General features: G+C 49.0%; 1 protein-coding gene across 1 annotated transcript in view; it reads left to right on the forward strand.

Moving 5' to 3' along the window:
• Positions 1-12054, forward strand: part of gtf3c2 (general transcription factor IIIC, polypeptide 2, beta) — a 141854-nt gene that overhangs the window by 115988 nt on the left and 13812 nt on the right. The window contains exon 21 of the mRNA XM_084314182.1: positions 11769-11876. Within this exon, the coding sequence (XP_084170308.1) occupies positions 11769-11876 (108 nt within the window). The remainder of the gene's footprint in view (positions 1-11768; positions 11877-12054) is intronic.

Consider the following 12054-nt stretch of genomic DNA (forward strand, 5'->3'; position numbering starts at 1 on the left):
ACACAGACAAAACACACACACCATTTATACACATGCTCTCTTTCTCCATCTCTCTGGCTGTGTAACGCAGTCTCCGTCTACAGGATTTGTGTGTGCGTGTGTGTGTGTGATTCAAATGTAATGTTAGCTATATAGTATCACATTATACAGTGAACTTCTCCAGATATTAAAAATATAGACTGACAGACACAATAGATCACGGGCCCGTTCATCTATATCTTTCTATAAAAGCAATGCAAAGGAAATGCTTTAAGGACTATTGTACTTTTGACACTCTTATTTGGTTAGATTTCGCCATGAAGTACTTCTTGACAAGGCCGGATAATAGGGGTGTAAAGGTATGCATATCCGTACCGAACCGTTTCAGTACTGGACTTACTTAGGTTATATTATCATACTGGCAATCGTGTCTCGCTCTTGCCAATGAGATAACTCTTATCTTCTAGCACATAATGTGCTCACGAAACAAACAAATGCACTCACTTGCACGTGACCAAGCCACGCCCCTGCGTCTTCCTATATGACGCCGGAAATGGTCACGCTCCACCTTCCTCTTTTTGTTTCCAACATGGAAGTAGCAGTGCACTCCGTGAACTAGCTGTTATGAAACGCAGGGAGAATTTACACAATGTTGGGTATTCGCCAGAAGTTCACCAGCCCCTGGAATCTTCTCGGCACATCCTAAACAGTGCAACGGGCCTGTCCTGGGTTTTCCTCGTCTCGTGACAGCAGACCGAGGGACGTCGCGCGATGGTTAGCAGTTGAGCTAAGTCGTGCACAGGTAAGGCCTGCGCTATCGGGCATTAATACTAGCATGAGTAATACTGCTTGTTGTCCCGTGAGACAACCGAGTGATGTATTGGCGCGAGGGGCAGGATATTTGGGAAGACATGGTCGTCATGACTCTTTTTTGGGTGTTTTTCCAACTATCCTAGAGCGCTAATGCTAATGCTACAATGCTGGGACGCCGTTCCCTTGTTCCCCGCTGAGGGCTGTCTTACTAAATGGTCTTCCCTCCTCTTAACCATTCATGCTGACGGTCAATTGATGTCTAATGTTGGGGGTTTTAACAGGGGCTTGTTTACCATTTACATGGGTGGATGGGCTGAGGCTCAGGGCAGGTGTGCTTTTTGTGAATCTATGAATTGAAAATGGGGGTCCCTGGTGTGGACAGGACTGGCGTTTTTTCTCTGGTCTGCATCCCCTTAACAATTGTGTGTATGGGCTAGCCCATTCTGCAATATGTTAATAGAGTTTTCGTTCATTTATTCATTATCCCTTCATGGGTGCACACCACAGTGGAGGTTGCTGCATGCCTACTAGTGAGGCAGTGCTTCACTAGTAGTAGACTTTGGTCTGCAGCCACCACTGGTGTTCCGTGCTTAGTGAAGCAGGTGGCATCAGTCCTTTGCCTCTGACATGGTGGAACGGTGTCCCGCCCGGCCGATGCCATGAGGCGAGTCGGCCCGGCAGGTGGCTGGTGGGCTGGTAAGCCTATACCGCCGCAGTATAGAATTAGCAGCGACTGGCAACATTGTTCAATTAGCTGTTTTTTCTGTAAAAAATGTGGTCAGGTGGTGGGGCCTTAGGGCCAGCCGACGTCAAAACATTGCGCGAGGTTTTGAGGTTATTCAGCTTTTGACCTAGCCGCAAGCTATAACCACAGGGAGGGCTAGGATGCTGTAAACGCTTTCCGCAGGAGCGCGGGCGGTATTTGACCTAGGCCCCACACTGCGCAGCCAGTTTCCCCCGCCCGAGGTACCCTGGGCACAAAGACAACAGGTGATCACAAGGCCGACAGCCTTGGCGGCCGAGGGATCGGCTACATTAGATGAGCACGCCCTAAAAGACCGTCGCCATCTAGCACGCTCTCCGGTCACTCCCCCCCCCCCCCCCAACACCAGTGGGATACGGGCTCTGATTTGTTCCCTTTGGCTGCGGGCCGCATGCTTTCAGTGAAGCACAAGCGGCCCCACGTTTCGCTTCTCATGGGGACAGGGGCTGACACCCAGTTGCTAGCTAGGCCTGGGTCTGCCTGTGAGAATGCTGTGCTGTCAAGCGGCTCCCACGACACACGTTCTGCGTCTGTGTTTGGTGAGCCTGGTGTTGTGTCTGTCGACGGAAAAGGTTGTCAGCGGGGGAACTCGAGGCCCAGGAGGTCTCGCAGCGTGAGTTCCCCCAGCCCCATCACGTTAGTGCCTCCCCCGACCGGAAGACCGGCGGTGGTCAGTCAGGCACGCGTGGTTTGGGTGGTAGTAATATCACTACAGGGCTACGGGGGCTACAGGGCTACGCTGTGTAGGAACCCACCCTATCGAGCAGTGTGGGGTCCACACGCCTAAGTTGCATGTCCAGCTGCAGAGCAGGCTATCCTCAGCAGTCCATGCCGGGAAGATGTTCAGTGGGGGAGCTTATGTCACCAAGTGTGATGGCCGCTCTGCCCGTATCAGACCGGCCCTTTCTGTCGGGGTCCCCCCTTGGGTGCGATTGCCTCGTTGGTAGTGTCAGGGTGCGATATCCCGGCTCCGCAAGATGCCCTGCTCGCGCGCTTGCGAGTCCAGGGTTGACGACGCACAGCGGGTGGGACCGGGCCTCCTATCTACTGTTCCTGGTGGACCAGCGCCAGTTGGCGGCGGGTGCGCTTTGGGATTATCATCACGTATGGCTACAGCAGTACCATATGTCGAGGTGGATGGGGAGAATGCTGAGGCGGGGGCTTGTGTTGCAGTTTGCACAACCCCACCCTCCGTTTTTGGGTTTGGTACAGACCCTTTTTTGTCAGGGTCCGCAGCAGTGACAGCTATGGCCGATGAGATCCAATCTCTGTTGGCGAAGCAGGCCGTCGTCGTGGTCCCATGAGAGGACGCGGTGAGCGGCGTTTCCTCCCGGTATTCTCTGGTGCCCGAGAAATCGGGGGGGGGGGGGGGGGGTGTCAGACCCATCCTGGACCTGTCCCATGGAAGGTTCAGAATGTTGACCGTCTCCCACCTGTTAGGCACTGTCAGGTGGGGGACTGGTTCGCCTCCATAGACCAGTAGGATGCGTATTCGCATCCCGATCTTCCATCCTAGGGCATACCTACGCTTCCTTTGCAGGGCTTAGCGTACGGGTACCAGAGGCTGCCGTTCGGCTACTCTCTGGCTCCCCGCATCTTCACCAAGTGCGTGGAGACCGCGCTGGGGCCTCTGCATCATCGGGGGTTACGAATTTACGAATTTAATCTACCCTGGACGTTCTGGTACTCGGCCGGTCAGGGAAGGTCGCCAGGTCTCATACCAGGCAGGTGGTGGAATTCCTCACCAGCCTGGGTTTTGCTGTAGACTGGGAGTAGAGTACTCCTCTTCCCAGTCAACGGGTGGAGTACTTGGGCTTATTTCTAAGCTCAAGGTCTATATGGGCTAGGGATGGGTACCGAATTCGGTACTTTTGAGGTACCGAACCGAAACACGTCGGTACTACCGAGTATCGATTCAAGTGAGATACGGATTTTTTTTATTAATTTTTTTATTTTTATATACCGTACTTTTCGCACTATAAGCTGCACCTGACTATAAGCCGCAGCAGCTAAATTGAATGATGTGTACATATATAAGCCGCACTGGACTATAAGCCGCAGGTGTTTTAATGTTTAATTACCATATGTAATTAGCATTGGGACACAATACTGTCGGACAAATAACAAGAATTAACTCATTTACAAGTTGTATTAAGTTTAGCAAATAAGGGAACAGATAAATAACATTTCAATGCAGTCAAAAAAGCAATATTTAGATTTTTACATTTTCGGGTTTGGTCACGTCGAGTCACATATAAGCCGCACCGTTATATAAGCCGCAGGGTCGAAAAATGGGTGAAAAAGCCGCGGCTTATAGTCCGAAAAGTACGGTATATATATTTATTTATTTTTTTTATTTTTTTTTTTACTTTCAACGTTCACACGCACAATATATGCTTACCTAGGATTTTACTTGATTCAACAATAAAGCAGTCAGAGCAATGGCAAGCCGAAAACGGTCGAAATTGTAGTTATTTGAATTTTGGATAATTTTTTTTCACGACTGAGGTAGGTAAATAAAAATAATTTAGACGAAAGTACCGAAAAAAGGTACCATTGGGTACCGGTATCGATTCACAGGTACCGGTACCGTATCGGTTCAAATGTGAAAGGTACCCATCCCTAATATGAGCATCTCTCTCAGAGCCGCGGCGAGTGGGTGGTTCTCCGCGCGTTCGGGAGGTTCCGTCCTAGGACGGTTACGGCGCTGTCCGTGATGCGCCTGCTCGGTATGATGGCATCTGCTCACTCTGTGGTCCCTCTTGGCCTCCTCTTCATGAGGAGGATACAGAGGTGGTTTTTTTCCAGTATGGAAATGGACCCGGTGTGAGACAGGTGGAAGCGGCTGAAGGTTCCCATGTCAGTACTGGGGGACCTCATCCTCTGGGGAGGGCCTGGTGGCCTGTATCAGTTCCGCAACCGTTCCTATTTCCGGGGTAGGCCTGATTGGCCCCGACAGGCACGTGACCCGCCGCGGCCACGCCCCGCGGCAGTCCCAGGACGCGGCAACGAGGCTGCTGTGGTTCACTGCCGCTTTCCGCCTTCAACGCCGCCCGCAGCAGCAAATTTGCGCGAGCGCAGGATTATTTCAGTGTGTATCATGCAATCATTTATCATTTAACATTTGAAAGGCATACATTGTTGTATGAAATAAAATAGTATAGAGACATATGTACAGCGTTCGATGCAGAATAGAAGTAACTGAGTTACCATACAATATACAATACGCTATAGTGCAAAGCAGAAATGGGATGAGGTACAATTTACAGTAAGGTGTATGCGTTGCAGTGCAAATGCTGGCGCGCTCCAGAGACCGTTACTGTACCATACATTTACATTTACATTTAGTCATTTAGCTGACGCTTTTATCCAAAGCGACTTACAAGTTCTGTGCGACAAGACAGCAAGAAGGGTATAACTCTATCAGCTGAGTAACAATGTTCATCAACGTGTTGCGTGTTACAGTGTAGGTTAGTTTATTAGGACAAGTGCATGACATTAAGGTTAGTCTGGGTTAGATTTTTTTTTTTCTTTTTTTTTTTATCATTTCAGATAATGGTTGAAGAAGTGAGTCTTTAGTCGACGGCGAAAGATTGGACGGGATTCGGCTGTCCTAACTGGGATGGGTAGTTCATTCCACCATTGTGGGGCAAGGACTGAGAATAGGCGGCTTCTCTTTGATGACCCTCCGGGAGCTTGGATAGGAGTAGATCTGAGGCGGCCAGAAGATGCAGAGCGTAGGGGTCTTGAGGGTGTGTAGTTAGAGACCATTGACCGGAGGTAGGCGGGAGCGGTTCCCTTTGCCGCACGGTATGCTAGGTCGAGGGCCTTGAAGCGGATACGTGCAGCAATGGGGAGCCAGTGCAGGTCCCTAAGAAGTGGGGTGACATGGGCCGACTTCGGTAGGTTTGAGATCAGGCGGGCCGCTGCATTTTGAATGAGTTGAAGAGGCTTGGTGGCAGTGGCCGGGAGGCCAGCTAGCAGTGCGTTGCAGTAGTCGAGGCGGGAGATGACTGTTGATTGGACGAGGAGTTGGGTGGCTTCTTTTGTCAGGAAGGGGCGTATCCTTCTGACGTTGCTCAGGAGGAATCTGCAGGTTCTGGTTGTCGCTGCGATGTGAGCAGAGAAGTTCAACTGGTCGTCGAGGACAACACCAAGGTTCTTGGCGGTCGGCGACGCGGTCACAGCTGCATTCTCGACTGTGATGGAGAGGTCGGTCAGGGGGGAGGATTTGGCCGGCAGGTGGAGCAATTCTGTTTTGCTTAGGTTCAGTTTGAGGTGGTTGGTCGTCATCCAGGCGGAGATGTCGGACAGACAGGCCGAGATCCGCTCAGAGACGTGGATATCTGAGGGAGGGAAGGAGAGGAAGAGTTGAGTATCATCGGCATAACAATGATATGAGAAGCCATGAGACGTGATAATGTTACCCAGTGATTTAGTGTAGAGGGACAATATACAATGCAATGTACCAATATACAATACGCTATAGTGCAAAGCAGAAATGGGATGAGGTACAATTTACAGTAAGGTGTAGGCGTTGCAGTGCAAATGCTTCTTACTGTTGCGCTCCAGAGACCGTTACTGTACCATACAATATACAATACGCTATAGTGCAATGCACATAAAAAAAAATAAAAAAATTAAGGGAATCGAACTTGTCACAAACGGACCATAGGATCCACAGCCAAGCAGCGTTACCAATTGAGCTAGTTGTCGATGGTAAAAAAGGGGGGATTACTGCTACATAATGCTGCCGCGACGGAGCTCCGCCGCGACAATATTATTAAACAGCGGCTCTGTCATTGAAGTGGGAAAAGTGAGCCGTATTGTATATTAGTACATTGCATAGTATATTGTATAGCGTATGGTAACTCTGCGGCGTTGAAGGCGGAAAGCGGCGGTGAACCACAGCAGCCTCGTTGCCGCGTCCTGGGGCTGCCGCGGGGCGTGGCCGCGGCGGGTCACGTGCCTGTCGGGGCCAATCAGGCCTACCCCGGAAATAGGAACGGTTGCGGAACTGATACAGGCGGCCTGGTGCCCTCACCAGCGGGGTCCCCATGGGCGGCAGGCTGTCACACGTCACGGTCTTCACCGACGCCTCCCTCATGGGATGGGGGGGGGGGGGGGGGGGGGCGTGTCGGGCCAACGCAGTAGGGGGCAGCTGGCAAGACCATGCTGCCCGGTCTGCGCTACATTCAATGTGTTGGAATTGAAGGCAGTCCTTCTGGTCCTCAAACGGCTCGGCCACCTTGTGGTGGGCAAGCATGTTTTGATCAGGACGGACAACACGACGTCAGCGTCGTATATTGACAGACAAGGAGGAGTGCGCTCCCCCCGTCTGCACCGGGCGGCGGTCGGGCTCTGGCTATGGGCGTTCTCCATCTGCGCAGCCTGAGGGCTCTCCAGATCCCCGGCAGGGAGAATGTGGGTGCAGATGTGATGTCGCGGGGCGGTCCTCACCCTGACGAGTGGGGACTACGTCCAGACATAGTCGGACAGGTCTGGGACCGGTTCCGTGGCCGCCCGGGATTCTGTACGCATTCCCCCCATACACCTGATAGCTCAGCTGTTGGGGCGGGTACGTTGGGAGCGCGGGACTTGATCCTGGTCGCGCCGGTCCGGGGCTCAGCTGTGTGGTCCCCGGCCCTGATTCAGCTCTTGGTGGCCCCGCCGCAGCCTGTTCCGTGGTCACCGCGGGCCCTCTCTCAGGCACGCGGAACTCTGTTCTGCCTCCTGTTCTGGGGCAGCCTCTAGGCTTGGCTGCTAAAAGTGTGAATCTGGTGGAGATGCGTCTTGACTCTTCTGTTGTTAACGCTATCCGGAAAGCGCACGCTCCGTCCACTACCGTGGCTTACGCTGGGAAGTGGCGTATGGTCGAGTGTGGGGGCGGAACATTGTTCAGCCACCCTCTCGTGAAACATTCCTGCTTGGCGCTCGGTGTCTTAAGCCTGTGGAACGTTCTCTGTCTCCGAGTGGGACCTCCAACTGGTCCTGGGCCGGTTGTCGGAGGCCCCGTTTGAGCCTCTTGAGCAGGCGCCATTGGATCGGCTGTCTTTAAGACCGCGTTCCTTTTTGGCCATCACATCCGCTAAGCGCGCGGGTGAGCTGTGTGCTCTCTCAGAGCGACTCTGAGGCCTAATCCAGTCTTCGTGCCAAAGAATATCCGGAGCTCTTTTCACTCCAGTGATATTGTGGTTCAGGCGTTTCATCCCTGCCTTCACCTGTCGTGTCCTGCAGTGTTAATTTTGTTGACTAAATTGATGACGAAAGATGTTCGTCAACAAAGGTTTTTTTCATGACGACAACGAGACGTGACGTCACGTTATTGAATACCATGTGACGCTAACGAGACTAAATAGTTTATTAAATATCGTTGACCACAAGTGACGACACAAAAATGTAATTTATAAAAACCAGGACGAAATTTCTCTTCATGTATGTTGATATTGTTGACTAAAACAAGACGAGACAAACTAATTATAACTTTTCTTAATGCCCTCGTCCCGAATAGAGCAGTGTGACAGGGAGCTCTGTTATTAGCATTAGCTGGAGCTATTTGAAAAGCTAGTTTTAGCTTAACATTACCTTGGCTAAAGTTGGGACTATTCATAATCCAGCTGCAGACCTGCAAGCAAAGTACAGCAAGCTGGCAAAGGAGTATTCCAAGGTAAATCACTTTGTCACCAGTAACGTTACATTCTTTGTATTTCCATCTAGATCGCGTTAGCTAGTGGCTAAGCTAGCTCACACTAATGTGGCTAACTGCACACAATTAATGACACAATGCAGACAGCCATACCGGTGACAATGTTTAGCTTTTAGTGCCAAATGATAAGAGTCTGAGGCGGAGTCTCAAAAGAGAATGTTGAATGTTTTATTTTGCATTAAAAATCACAACAGTGCCTCTGCTAGGAGCTAACTAACTGGAGCCGACTGGATAGGAAGTGCGCAACAACGTATAATGTCCGTGTGGAACAAATGTGCCAACAACTTTTCCGTGGGTGAAGCACAGTTGAGCATAGTTGTCATTTAATGATACCAATACTAATACAACCACCTGTTGTTGAATAAATACCATTACTTTCTAGTTATTACTAAGAAACAGTATATATAAAACAGTAGCTGTAAAAAAGAAAAGAAAAAAAGTTTTATAATTTATATAATATAATTTTTTTTTATGTATGCACTGGTATCGGATCAGTATAACCAGACCTAGACCACCTCTAACTCTAACCCCTAACCAGACTTAGACCACCTCTAACTTTAACCCCTAAGTTAGGGTTGTGACTTAGAGGTGGTCTAGGTCCGGATAGGGGTTAAGAGTTGGTCTAGCCCTTTACATCCATCTATCTAAATAATAATAATAAATTATAATGAATGCTTAAATACCCCTAAGTTACCCTAACCAGACCTAGACCACCTCTAACTCTAACCACTAACCAGACCTCTTCCATGTGGCACTTTAACACTGACCTCAGAATGTGATTTTATATAATGTTTTATGCAAGCAGATTGCAATCAGTGTGTACTACTACTAGTACTACTGTGTGTTCTGTTTACTTAGTTTACAGTATCCTGTTATAGAATAAACCGCTGCCAGACACAGCAGAGAGAGAGAGGACAGACATGACAGAGAGGACAGACACAGCAGAGAGAGGACAGACAATCATGGCAGAGAGAAAGGAAAGACACAGCAAACAGCAGACAGACAGAGTTCAGTGTCATCTCTCTGGTCAGAAACAACGTCACCACATCCGTAATGCTCTCTTGGATGCATACATTGGACCATGTCTACACCAACATATACTGTAGGAGCAACAATACATTGGACCATGTCCATGCACTGCCTGTGTTGTATTTTACTACCTGTATACTGTGTTGTTTTACTACCTGTACCCCTCCCCCCTCCCCCCCATGCTGCTATGATGCCTGAATTTCCCCAAGGGGATCAATAAAGGAATATCTTATCTTATACCAACATATACTGTAGGAGCAACAATACATTGGACCATGTCTACACCAACATATACTGTAGGAGCAACAATACATTGGACCATGTCTACACCAACATATACTGTAGGAGCAACAATACATTGGACCATGTCTACACCAACATATACTGTAGGAGCAACAATACATTGGACCATGTCTACACCAACATATACTGTAGGAGCAACAATACATTGGACCATGTCTACACCAACATATACTGTAGGAGCAACAATACATTGGACCATGTCTACACCAACATATACTGTAGGAGCAACAATACATTGGACCATGTCTACACCAACATATACTGTAGGAGCAACAATACATTGGACCATGTCTACACCAACATATACTGTAGGAGCAACAATACATTGGACCATGTCTACACCAACATATACTGTAGGAGCAACAATACATTGGACCATGTCTACACCAACATATACTGTAGGAGCAACAATACATTGGACCATGTCTACACCAACATATACTTCCTGTGTATCACTTGTGCCGCCGACTCAGATTCCCCTAGGTTAAAAAATAAATACGCAATTTAAATCGGAAAATGTTCCATGTTGACTATTTCTGACTTCTGACAAGTTTTTTTCCATTAACTAAAAATAGACAAAAATGTCATCCGTTTTCGTCGACTAAATCTAGACTAAAACAAAAAAGACAAAATTGAGACAAAAACTGACTAAGACTAAAATGCTCAGACATTTAGTTGACTAAAACTGACTAAACGAAAAATAAATGAAGATGACTAAATATGATGAAAACGAAAAAGGAGCACTTGACACATGACTAAGACTAAAACTAAAATGAAAATAGCTGCCAAAATTAACACGTGTGTCCTGTTCGTGCACTGGGGGTTTACCTCAGTCGGACTCGGGATCTCGGGGCTTCCGTTCAACTGTTTGTTTGTTACGGTGGCCCTCGCGCGGGTGAGGCGCTGTCCAAGCAGCACCTGTCACATTGGTTGTGCGAGGGCGTTGCCCTTTGCTACACGTTGGCTGGACAGGTCCCCCCTCGGGCTGCTGCCCTGTTAGGGGGGGCCTCTGTGGAGGACATCTGTGCTGCGGCCTCCTGGTCCTCCCCGGGTCCCTTTGTTAAGTTTTACCTCGTGGACATGACTGGGGGTTCTGTCTCCCAGGCGGTTCTGAGGTCTGGGACCTCTCCTGCGTCCCACCATTGGTGGGCTAGCAGGGGTGTGTGGGTGTGTGCCACGGGGTGCTGTGTCACACGTGGTCCCGCCTGTGCTGTGCGTTTTCAGGGTGCCTGGTTCCCCCTTTTTCGCACTTTGGTGGAGTTGACTGCCCCCCCCCCCCCCCCCCCCCCCTTCGTTAGAACGGGCGGGTGGATGGGACTCCCCTCCTCCCTGGCTGGGGCTTACGGGCCCTCAGGGGGTACACTTGTCGGGCCACACGTCCGCTCTGCCCCATATCTCATTGGCAAGAGCGAGCCGCGAAAGGTTATCCTATAACCTAGTTATATGAATACTGGCTGAGCGTCTCGCTCTTAGCGCCCTGAGGTCCCTTGGATGGTTTTTTCCGTGTATGGAAATCTTTCTGAGGAAGGTGGAGTGTGACCATTTCCGGCATCATATAGGAAGACGCAGGGGCGTGGCTTGGTCACGTGCAAGTGAGTGCATTTGTTTGTTTCGTGAGCACATTATGTGCTAGGAGATAAGAGTTATCACATTGGCAAGAGCGAGACGCTCAGCCAGTATTCATATAGTACGGCTCAGTACGGCTCAGTACGGCTGTGTACCGAACGAATACAACGGTATGTTCTCCACTAACGACCGCACATGCAGAACTTTTTTTTGCATGCAGAATTTAATTCAAAACTCCAAGTTCACCCCTTCCCAAAATATTATTTGCGCAAAGGGCCGGGTGTTCGTTCAACCCACACACAACACTGAGAGATTACCTGTAATAAAAAAAAATTACACGTCCGATTATTAATTTCAATATAGTATATTCGTTGATAGCCCTACAAGTACAATTAGTTACTGCACACTACATCACCCCTGAGTGGAACATGGAAAGCCAAATTTCCACCACTGTACCGAAAACCCATACCGTACCGTGACTTCAAAACCGATGTACATACCGAACCATGGTTTTTGTGTACCATTACACCTCTACCGGATAATGTGGTAGTCATGACAACCTACCCAACCCTGAGTAGTAACTATATTTTCCTGTCCTGGTTTCTCCAGCATTGCTTTAAGGGCTACCAGAAGAGAGCACCCTGGAGGCGCATGCAGGCTACCGAGGTCAAGGTCAAACTGAATCTGGACTTCCTGCCACTGGCCGCACTGCATAAGGTACACATATATACATACATACATACATACATACATACATACATACATACATACATACATACATACATACATACATACATACATACATACATACATACATACATACATACCGGTACATACATACATACATACATACATACATACATACATACATACATACATACATACATACATACAT

This window comes from Notolepis coatsorum (assembly GCF_963971535.1).
Source record: "Notolepis coatsorum genome assembly, chromosome: 5".
Classification (NCBI taxonomy): Eukaryota; Metazoa; Chordata; class Actinopteri; order Aulopiformes; family Paralepididae; genus Notolepis; species Notolepis coatsorum.